General features: G+C 39.9%; 1 protein-coding gene across 3 annotated transcripts in view; it reads right to left on the bottom strand.

Moving 5' to 3' along the window:
* The window catches only part of LOC145291315 (pyridoxine-5'-phosphate oxidase-like), a 351668-nt gene that overhangs the window by 60664 nt on the left and 278625 nt on the right, over nucleotides 1–12379 (bottom strand). For all 3 annotated transcript variants that reach the window (XM_080137054.1, XM_080137052.1, XM_080137053.1), the window contains one exon: nucleotides 10457–10556. In XM_080137054.1, coding sequence (XP_079993180.1) covers nucleotides 10457–10556 — 100 coding nt within the window. The remainder of the gene's footprint in view (nucleotides 1–10456; nucleotides 10557–12379) is intronic.

A 12379-nucleotide genomic window follows, 5' to 3' on the forward strand; every position in this document is an offset into this window, starting at 1 on the left:
TCATCGCGACACCCCGGTAGCCAGACGTGCGAAATGGTAGAAGAGTGGCCTGCCTTGAACCCATCTAAGAGCCCCCACAGGGACGAAACCACTAAAACTATGGGTGGGGATAAGACATCAACATCGGAGGGAGAGCCCAAGTCTCCAGAAGCTGCTGGCAGTACCCAAGGCGAAGAGAAAAAGGCTTGGGGACCACAAATGCAGAGCAGTTGACTCCCCAGGACTACAAGGACCTGTTCCAGTCCACGTACAAAGAGTACACGGAGGGGAACATCATAAAACCTCTTCCAGGAGCCGTGGAGGAGTTCCAACACCGCGTCATCTCCTTCGTCACAGCAGATACCAAGAACAGAAGCCTCACAGGGGTCGGTCAGGACATGATGATGCAGCTCCTCCAAGACTAGAAGGTCCCTGCTAATTACATAGTCCGGAGAAGCTATGCCAAATGGGAGCTTCTCCTTCCAAATAAAGAAGAAGCGGTCAAGCTTTCCAAGGCCAACATCACCTGGAAGCACTTGGCCCTTAAACCAGAGTACCAGGGCAAGAGACGGATGACAGTGTCAATCCTGGGTGTTCCCTGTTACCTTAAAGCCAAACAACTGGGCGCAGTACTGAGCCAGTACGGGGATGTTGAAGCTATGTGGCCAGTTAAAGGTCCCCGCAATACAATGACAGGCAGTTATAAACTGGCAATGAGCGTGGACCTGGACAGCTTTGACAAAATCCCTGCGGTACTGAAATATGACGACTGGACTCTCTCCGTCATCGTCGAAGACCTCACTGCTGGCATTGTCTTAAGTAGGGACACATGGCCAAAGACTGTCCCAAAAGGCCGGCAGCGGGAACACCAGTGCAGCAACTCCCCCAGCAACCCGTTAACCAGAAACCAGCAGCCGTAACGACGGACCAAGACGAAGAGGCCAGATGGAACAAAGTGGTCCGGAGAAATAGACCAGCCAAGCCGGCAGTGAGCAGCAACAACGTGAAACAAATCAAGACAAACCAAGACAACAATAACAAACCAACCACATCCATCAGCAACAACACCAGTAAACACAGCACAGACACAAGCACCACAAACAAAAACACTACAAGCACAAATAACACAAACAAAAAGACCACAGTCACAGACACCCACATACACAAAAGCACCTCGAGCACGATCAATACAAACAAAAAGATTGCAGGCGCAGACACCCACAAAAACAAAAACACCAAAAACACAGGCACAAACATAGTATACAAAGATAACAAAACTACAGACACAAACAGCAAACACGCAGATACAAATGGAGATATCCGCGTGGTAGAGGAGATGGAGGCACAAGCCTCCTCTTCCAAAAGAAAGCTGCCTTACTTTCCGACTGAGTCTGAGGAGGAACCAGTGTTGTCGGAACGAGGAGGGAAAAAACGATGACACTGACTTCGAAAAGCAGACGAGGAGGAGGGGGAGGAGAAGCAACAAGAGGAAGAGAGAAGTAGCATAGGCAGAGGAGTTTACCACCGCTAAGGCGGATCCTCAGGATGTGGCCACCCCAAGCTCTTCCAATCACCATACTAGGCAGAACCCCCCTCCCTCCTCAAGCATCAGCGACACGCCACCTACACCAGTAAAAGTCAATCCTCGGCCCGTCAGGACAGAGAGAACTAAAAAGCTCCCTTTTCTGCCGGGTGAAAGAATTTGCGAGGTGGACTCACACCTACCAATACCGGACGTCAAAGGACAACAAAAGGTCCGGTATAACAAACTTAGGAGCTTGGTGCAAGTCGGAGGCGATAGTGTATCCGACCCCACCAAGTTTAAAAACGCTCCCTTGTTGACCACATTCCTTAGGGTCAACAAAGATTCCAGAACTGAGGCCCTCTGGGCAATGATCCAAGAAGTAAAGGATGCTTTCCCGGTCCAGAAGCTGGTGGAGGAGGAACATCCTTCGCTAAGGAACTTATTTTTTAAATGTGAGGGCAGAGTCCCTGTGTACACCCACCCCTCCCTCTACAGGACACTAAAGCTAACATTCCCTCTGGACGTGGGAGGCATGGCCAAGGATGGAGTACTCTCAGTTGATTTACTTACCGGGAGCTTCGGCCAGGCCTGCCACGTCCTCACTGCCGAGGATTTCAGACCCGTCTGTGACACTGCTTAAGGTAAGTGACCATGTCTTTAAACTTGGCTACATTTAATATGAGGGGCATCAGGTGTCGAAGCAAGGCCGCGCGCATTGTGAGAGACCTGGTGTCCCTTAAGGTAGATATTGCCGCTATCCAGGAGACCCACTTTGTTTGTGACGAGGATTGCCAGGTGTTGGTAAATGATTACGATGTTTACTCGGTATATGGTAATACTTATAGTCGTGGAATCTCCTTGCTAGTGAGTCGCACCCTGTCAGCGTCGGTGAATGTTGTTCACGCAGGCGAGGACGGCCGGCTGCTTGTTGTTGCCGTTAATAGCGGTGTTTTTCGGATTGTCGCTGTTTATGCTCCCAATTGTGCTGTAGAGAGGGTATCCTTTTTTTGACGGTTGGAGGGCTTCTTAGTGGATCCGGAACGGTTAGTTTTAATGGGTGATTGGAATGCAATCCTTGATCCCAGTATACATAAGGTCGGGGGGGGGGGGGTAGTGGGTCGGTGTGGTGTGACAGCAGTCTGTTTGACCTGATGGCCTCGTGCGATCTCGTCTGGATCATCGGGGGCGGGAGATGTGGACGTGGCATTCTGTAGTGTCTTCCCATCCGAGTACTTACTGGGATCGGATGTTAGTTAGAATAGGCAACGTAGACTTTCTATCGTGCTCCACGTTCCACTTGTTAGGACACTCGGACCATAAACGAGTTATGGCCCGTTTGAACTTAAGTGCTAGGTCTAAAGTAGCTGGATACTGGAAGTTCAACAGCACCTTGTTGGAGCTGGAGGACTGAAGGTTACCGAATTATTTCAGCGGGCTTTAGTGGGGGCGGTTACAGGGAGTAAGTGGTGGGTTAGTCTTAAGGCCAAAATTAGACGCTTCTCTGTCAAGTACAGCCAACGCCTTGCATTAGATAAGGCTAAGGCAAAGAAGCGTTTAGAGGATAAGATGCCCCAGGCGGTGGAGAGGGGGGGACTCCCTAGAGATAGCACTAGCTAAACAGGACCTCAGCCGCTTAGCTAGCGAGCGGTATGAAGGTCAAGTAGTTAGGGCTAGGTTAATGAAAGTTTCTAACGAGGCTGTGAATGTTGACGCTGTTGAGCGTAAGGCAGCTCTAAGGCGCGGTTCGGACGGGTACATTCGAAAAGTACATAACCTGGAAGGACACACCCTAATATCGACTCGGGAGATTTGCGAGGGGTTTCGGGAGCATCTATCGGAGCGCTTCACCCAACTACCAGACTCAGGGTCGAAGAGTTTGGCAGCTATTTTGCCAACTCGCTCCACCTCACGCGACTCGGGCGGCTAGCTGTGTTGGTCTTGTTACGAAACATGAGGTCATTACTGCGTTGAAGCAGATCGGCTATAACAAGTCCCCGGGGCTTGACAGTTTACCCTATGAGTTCTACTTGAGGATGTCGCCCATGTTGGTCCCTATTCTGAAGGATATGTTCAACCATTGGTTTGCCCAGGGTTCCATCCCTGGACAGGTTACCAAGGGAGTGATCACATTGCTGAGGAAAGGTCAACGGCATGGTGGGGTGGAAAATTTTGACGACTTTAGGCCCTTGGCTCTGCTAAACACACAGTTAAAGACTTTTGCAAATCGCTTGCAGGTTGTCATCACTGACTTGATCGAACCGGACCAGAGTGAAGGGGAGATCAATTCAAGACAATCTTCATTTGATTCGCTCGATGGAATAGAAGACGACACCGAAGACACGCTGATCAGTTTAGATCAGTCCGAGGCGTTCGATAGGGTTGACCATCAGTTCCTGGGATCTGTGCTACAGGCCACCAGATTTAATCTGGACTTCCGCAAGTGGACCTTTGTCCTGTATGATAGGCCAAGTCTAGCGGTGCAGATCAACGTGAAGCTGTCGGAGTCATTCACCGTCTCTCGGTTGGTGCATCAGGGTTGTCCGCTGTCGCCTCTTTTATACGTCCAGAAAATAGGGGTATATTTTGGGACAGATAGAAAGAATTTACAAAATTGAAAATTGGACTGGTCCTAAAATGCATAAGTTCTGGTCGACTACAGAAATGCAAAATCTATATAAAAAATTTTCTTCGATTTATTTCTGAGATTAATTCATATCTACTCAAGTTTTTTTTTCTTTGAGGGCGTAGTAAATATTGGCCATGAACACTCTTTAAGCATTCAATGGCTACACCCAAGATTAAGCTCTCTTTTGGTGAGAAGGCAAGAAAATGTCTATTCTCAATAAAGCTATATTTAACTACCACTATAATACTACTTTTTGTATGATACCATGCGCCAGTTTGAAATTTGTACATTCATGGCTTATGGTAAAGAGATACATCAGATTTGACTGCATAATCAGAAAGAGCACACAATTTTACATAAGAATGCCAAGTTTCATGAGAATAGCTTGAAAAATAAATAAAGGGTGGCAAAATTACCAAATTTTTTTAATAATTTAGCCCACTTTTTCGAAAGAAAAATGTTAGCGGAAAAGCATAAATTTTGGCAGTTAAAATTCTCATAACTTTTGAACTACTGATGGTATTTGCATAATTCAAACGGTTTTAAGCATCTTTTACATAGCTCTTTTCATGCAAATTGATAAAATAATAATTATCTAAAAAGAAAAAATCAACTTGTAATCATTGTGTGAGACAACTAAAATGGCAGTGTTTTTTATTAGTATGTCTCTAAATTCAGTTTTGGGGATGTCGTGTGCTGCGAGGTGCTGATAAATGGAGCTATTCGGGTAAGATAGGTGACATGCTAGTCAATGAGAGATGCTGGTTCAAGTCATACCTGGAATGAGACGCTCAAAGGTACAAAAATAAAAATTGTCCCAGTCGTGAAGGATTTCTCCTCCACCGAAAGAGAACAAGAAATGGAAGTGCAGCATCCGAAGAACAGATGCTGCACTTTGATCCTGACCAAAAGGCCAAGAGTAGCGGTGAGCCCGAACAACGGGCGTGGAAAAAGAAAGGGAAAAAAAGGCAGCTGTAAACGACGAAAGGAAGAAAAAGAAAGACAGAAAAGAAGATAAGATCATAGCTTATGGCGGGAGAACGTGATGACGTTAAATTGGCCATGACAGCCTGTGGGTGGCAAGGATACCAATGAAATTCCGATGTACAAAGCGATAAGTGACCCCTATTGAAAAGACATGTGGCCTTTGTGGAATCGGATTCAGCTGTTTTTATGTTCTCTCAAAAATAATTAGATAAGACATTTCTGTTTTTACGACCTGTCAAGTTCCATTAGGCCCGCGCCAGCCAAAATTGAGAACGCCCGAATGCCAACAGAGGAAGAAAGACAGCTCCTTTTTTGGGTATGGGCCGCCTGGCGAAGATTTGACGGACAGCGAGCCCTTAGTTCTGATTGGCCAACGACCCGAAACGGGAAGAGACCCAGTCCACGCCCCCACAATATAAGCAGCGAGCCTTGAGAGATTGACAGACAGAGAGAGTTTTGCTTCCTTGGGTCCGACGAACGAAGATTCCCCCATCGATTGACCCTGTCACGTAGATAATTGAGTTTTCTGTCGGAGAGAGAAGAGAAAACCTCGCAGTTAACAAGTGGCCAGTCCCTAACTAAACAGCTAACTGCGATTTTACCGTGATTGAAATACAAGGAAGTTTGTACAAAAGGAAACGCTTATTGACTTGGTCCTTTCAATTGTTTTGCATGACAAGTCTGTTTCAGGAAACCGGCCGTTGACATCCTCGCCGAGGAAACACCAGAACCGACAACCGGGGTCATTCCACCACTGGACGACGCGCGGGTGACGTAAGTGTCACAACTAATGTACATGCTATTTTTGGAGACACATTCTCCTATGGGGCATTTAAAGACGTACACAGTATTTCTAGTTTTGAATATAATGTCGTCGGATGTAGACATATCGTTTATTAATAATTGGCTTGTTTTAAATTTTTTGTAATAAATAATAAATCTTATTTTAGAGTTTTTTTCGTGACGGTATTTTTCTATTATTTTTTTTGTCTGTTTTATAATTCGCATGCATCTGGTTACAATAAAATATGTTACTTTTATTATTATTACTACTATTATTATTGTCATTACTATTAGTGTTTTTATTAATAGCAGTTAAAGTGTGTTTAATCTACTGATCAACAATCTAATTTGGCAAGTTGTTATTAATTTTATTTTATTTTAGAAAGTGCCTTATAAAATATTTCATTAGTGAAAGAACTATGTTTGGCTCTGTAAATGAGATTTTTCACTATGACCATTTTATCGGGGCATTTGCTTTTATAATTGAGGAGACATGATTCTTTACTGGCAGGTTTTTTGTATGGGTAGGTAATAAATTTATCAGCGTCGGCTTTAATTTTTATATCAAGGAAGGGAATATTGTTATTTATCTTTATTTCATGTGTGAAATTTAGTATGGAATTAGTTTTAAGTACGGTTTTAATTTTTGTTAGTTTGTCTAAGTTTTCATTAATGGAAATATATTGTCAACGTACCGAACATAGATGGATGGTTTAGGTATGATATTAAAAGAACTTTGGTTTCTAGGTTGGTCATATAAAATCTGAAAAACAACAGGCCTGGATATATAGAGTGCCATTGGGGCCATAGAAAGGGACCTCAGTGGTACAGGAAATTAATAGTTTTCTTAGTGTGTTAGGGTTAATTTTCTTTTTTTTTTTTTTACACAGTGATCACCACTTATCAAGGCCCGGAAACCACTCAGGGATAAGGGTTATTGCAAGTACATTACGTTAGTGTGGAGATTTGATGAAGTGTTTACTTAAGGAGGCGGTTCATTAGGAATTTGTTAACATTGTACTTGAAGACATCCAAGTTGTAGTCCGGTGGAAAGCAGGCAGACGGAACAGAGTTCCACAGGCGTGCAGTTCTAAGAAAGAAGCTTTGTTCATGGAATCCGCATTTTGATTTAGGCATAGATATAGAGTGGGGGAAATTTTTCACAGTGGATTCAGATAGACGGGTGTTTTTTGTGAAAGATTGGCGAGGGGGGACCAGAGATTGGAGTTCAGACGAGCACCTGCCATGAAAATAACGATAAAACAAGGATAGGCTCGCAACGTCTCTTCTGTGGGAGAGAGGTTGCAGGGTAGAGAAAAGGGTATCCCCCACTAAGCCACGAAGTCTATTTTGTACTCTGTCAAGGCAGGATAGGCTGTTTTTAGCAGCTCCTGCCCAGATATCGCAACAGTATTCCATCCTTGGACGTACTTGGCTTTTATATAGATAGAGAATTGCATCAGTAGTGAGATATCTTCTGAAGCGGTAGAAGGATCCCACCATTTTTCCAGCGACCTTGGCAACAGACTTGATGTACGTGTTCCATTTCAGATCAGGAGTAAAGGTCAAACCCAGAAGCTTGTCAAAACACGGGGCCTCACCAAGACGAGAGCCAAAAATCCCAATTGATGCCAGATGGGGATCAGAGCGTTGATGATGTAAGGATAGGAGTTTGGTTTTGGATGCATTAAAGGTAACCAGCCACATCTTCCCCCACTGAACCACGCGCTTGAGATCAGAGGAGAGAGAATCAGAGAGAACTTTGTCATTTACAGCCATTGATGTGTTGCCGTAGATTGTCGTGTCATCAGCATAGATGTCAACGAATGATTTAAGTATGTGTTTAGGGAGGTCATTGATGTAGATCAGGAAGAGAGTTGGGCCCAGGATTGACCCCTGAGGGACTCCAGCATTTATATTGCAGGCCTCCGATTTTTTGTCCATCTACCACTACTCTTATGAGCCTATCAGAGAGAAATGATTTAATGATTGAGAAAACATTTCCGGTTATACCGTAGCTGGAAATCTTGTGAAGTAGACCCTTATGCCATACCTTGTCGAAGGCCTTTGATATGTCAAGAGCAATTGCCCTAGAAAGGAAGCCTTTGTCAAGAGATTCACTAATCCTGTGGGATATAACCGTCAGCACATCTGCGGTAGATCTTACAGAGCAGAAACCATATTGTGTGTCACTAAGAAGGTTATTCCTGCTGAGGTGGTTTACTATTTCTCTATTTAATATGGATTCCAGCAACTTACTCATAACACACAGGAGACTTATTGGTCTGTACTGAGAGGAAGATGACTTATCACCTGAATTCTGAATTTTAAGTGCAGGAAGAGCGGGATTATTATATATATTATTAATGATTATTTCTATAGTTTCATAAACAGGGACATTCATAAAGAGACTTTCAACGTCAAGTGAGGATAGAAGTTCATGCTTGGGTTCTACTGAATGAAGTATATCTATTACATCTTTGGAAAAATTAACTCTATAACTAGGCGGTAAATATGGCATAATTAGTTTATGAAGGGTTTTTGTGAGTTCATGAACGGGTGTAGGTATTTGCGATATGATAGGACGAAGAGGGTAATTTTCTTTATGTACTTTTACGTTTCCGTACATATAGCCTGGTCTATATTTGGCTATAATTTTGTGTAATTTAATGGAGTCGCAGTGATTAATTTGTTAATTTTTATTTTTAGTTGTTCGGTAGGATTTCTATTTATTTTTTTGAATTTAGACGTATCGGATAGAATTTCTCCTAATTTGTTTATATATAGTTCAGTGGGCATTATGACGTATTAGATTTATCAGCATATTTAATGGTTATGTCCGAGTTATTTTTAGTTTAATGGTGGCTGTCCTAAGTTTTTTAGTCAGTAATTGTGTTTTGGGAGTAATGCTTGGTAGTAATTTTTGTTATTTTTCATCACTTGCGCGAGGACGACTTATGGAGGTTGAAAACGTATGCGAATAGGGCAAATTTCTTTTTACACTCGAACAGAATGTTCGGAAACTAGTCCACCAAAAAGAAAAATATGGAAAAACAAACACAAGTTGTCTCTGCTCTTCAATGAAACGTGCATAAAGGAGAAAATGCTGCCCAAAGAAATGGAAGTTGAAAATGTACACACCCGGTTGGTCCACTTCCGTTAAGGAAACCTTCATATCGGAAAACTAGAGCACTAAGAGATCTATCGCCATAAACGTGTGGAAAATCACACAAATTTTCTATTGCACATAAAGATGACCACAACAATTTATCTTGTAGTCACCGGGGGGGGGGGGGGGTATGAGTTGTCTGTACCTGCCAACATGAGGCAACCAAGGATGATCTCCCATGAATAAGAAGTAACGAGTGATCTCTTCTGATGCCTATATATATATCACAGGCGTGGGTGCATTTTGTGTTGAGCTCAGCCATAAGCTGAAAGGATACATTTTCCCACTATATGCTACCATTACAGAAATTCCATAGTTCCATAGAGATGAAGACAGCAAGATTCACTGGATTTCTTTTTCAGATCCCTTGACATTTTTTAAAATCATATAATGGATTTTGATCAAAATAGGAATAAGAATTATAGACAGAAGGTTTAGCCTTGATTTTAATTTTTGTACAAGGACATAAAAGTGGTGCAAAATTGTTTTGTTCTAGGAATTAATTTTACACATCTTGAGACGAGTATTCTTCTAGTATATATTTTATATAATGTTAGGTATATATATATATATATATATATATATATATATATATATATATATATATATATATATATATATTTTATATAATGTTAGGTATATATATATATATATTCACTTTTTTCTGAAGATGTTCATTGATCCAAATAAAATCAGTAAAGCTGTGCTTTAGTAAATCAGTAAAGCTTGTGTTTGATTTGTTTTTCCTTTTGCCTTCTTTATATATATATATATATATATATATATATATATATATCCTCCTTTAAAATAAGCAAAACACAAAAAATTTAATAAAGAAAGTTTTGTTTTACATCAAATTTTGTTTGTTTTACATCAAAGTTTTGTTTTACATCAAATTTTGTTTGTTTTACATCAAAGTTTTGTTTTACATCAAATTTTGTTTGTTTTACATCAAATTTTGTTTGTTTTACATGCCAGTTTGAATATTATATTCAAACTGGCATGCGCATGTGAGTGTCAATATGTATGAGCAGGATAAACTCCAAAATTCCCAGGATAAACACTTTAATTAATGAACTTATGAATTATGTATTTTGAACAACTCGATGAGTAACATGGGCACACATTTTTTTGCTAACCTATATCATTTAAAGAGTCTTCCATCCCCCAAATAATTTTATGTATCACTTACATATCTCCAAGTAATAAAATGTATAACTTCAAATGCTGTACATATTGCTTGTTGCTGGGACAGTTATTCTGCTAGTACAAATACAAGGGGTTTGAAACAAATTTGATATTTTTTGAAAAAGAAAAAAATATATGTTGGTGAATAATTGATGTTTTGTCAAAATTAAAAGTGCAGGTATTAAAATAGAACACATACCAGCTCTTGACCTTTGCGGCTTTCAAGATTTGTAAAAATTTTGAAGCCTTCTTTTCCAAATCCTTTTAGCAATACCATTCGAACTGATGGCTGGCCAGACCTGGAAAAAAAAAAAAACACACACACACACACACACACACAGACACTGAGAAAGATTTATGAAACATTGTAGAAAAAATATTTTCAATAAACATTACATAAAAAAATCAGAAAAAAGAAACAATTATTTGGTGTCATGTTTCTAAGTAATGCATGCACTTACCGGTGTAGCACATACTGCTACTGCACAGACAGACACATTACTGCTGTAAAGACACATATACTGCCGCTGCACAGATAAATACACAACTACCGCAAAGACAGAAATATTACCACCGCAGACACTGTACAAACACACACATTGTCATTTCACAGACACACATACTGCTCCTGAATAGACACACACACTGCCACTATAGACACACACTGCCATTGCACAGGCACAGAAACTGGAAACAGAAACTGAAAACAGAACTTTTGTATTTCAGATTTTAATAAAACATGGTACTTATGCATATTGTGAACATCCGTGTCAAAATCCAAGTATCAAATAAAGAAATCAGTGCCTTTTCGTTTCCTCAAGAATTATTGTTTCATTTTGTGTTGTCGCCTTTTGGGTCTATAGCTAAGCAATATCTAATATAATACAAACACGATTTAACGTGTAGATTTAACTAAAAATAGTGACGATAGCAAAGGCAAAAAGATATATAGATTAACCAGGTTGTTTAAGAAATAAAAGAATTTAATGTGTTTTATTTTATGATTAAAAATTTTTATTGTATAATTTAAAATTTAAAACATTGAACAATACAAACTTATAACAAATAAAAAAAGAAATGAAAAATGAAGATTTAAAATGATTAAAAATAGTGTCGATAGCAAAGGGCAAAAAAAAAAAAAAAAAAAGAAAAAGAAAAATGAAAACTCCCAAGCAAAGTTAAAGTTAAAAATGTCAAGATGGTTTTAAAAATGGCATTTCAAGGGTTCCAGAAAAAAAATTATATCATAAAAATTATGATAAAATAAAATCAGTAGAGATAAAGTTCTGTTTATTGTTTATTTATGAAAGTATTTTATCCGGGATTTAAAAATGTTCTGTTTTTGCCATTTAGTTGTACAAGTAGCCTCCAACACTGTTATCAAATAAAAGGGACACGTTAGGTCGACACCGATATATAGATTAACTATGTTGTTTCAGAAGTAAAAGAATTTAATGTATTTTATTTTGTGATTTAAAATTTTTTTTTTTTTTACATGGGGTTCACCACTTATCAAGACCCGAAGGCCACTCAGGGATAAGGGTTATTGCGTGTATAGTAATCAATGATATAGTATTGTAGTAATCATTAGTATTAGGGGTTTTGATAAAGTGTCTTACTTAAGGGGGCGGTTTGTCAGGAGTTTGTTTATGTTGGACTTGAAGACGTCCAAGTTGTAGTCAGGTGGGAAACAGGCAAGCGGCAGAGAGTTCCACTGGCGTGCAGTTTTAAGAAAGGAGTTTTGCTCATGGAATCCACGTTTGGATTTAGGCACAGATAAAGAGTGGGGAAAATTATTGACAGTAGTTTCAGCCAGACGGGTGTTTCTAGTGAAAGATTGGCGAGGGGGGACGAATTCAGTACTTAACTTAATCTTTCATTATTTCTTTTCGAGAACAAAACCAACATTTTATTTATATTGTTCAATGTTTTTTGTTTTATAAAATAAAACACATGTAATCATTTTAAAACTTCATCTGATTGTTTGATGTTTTTTGTTTTATAAAATAAAACACATGTAATCATTTTAAAACTTCATCGTGCATTATTTCTTTTGTTTATTTGTTAAACAACGTTATGCTTAATTAAATTTTAATCCTAGGAATACATTTTCAATAATCAC

Source organism: Euprymna scolopes, chromosome 12, assembly GCF_053919585.1.
Source record: "Euprymna scolopes isolate OS-2025 chromosome 12, ASM5391958v1, whole genome shotgun sequence".
Classification (NCBI taxonomy): domain Eukaryota; kingdom Metazoa; phylum Mollusca; class Cephalopoda; order Sepiida; family Sepiolidae; genus Euprymna; species Euprymna scolopes.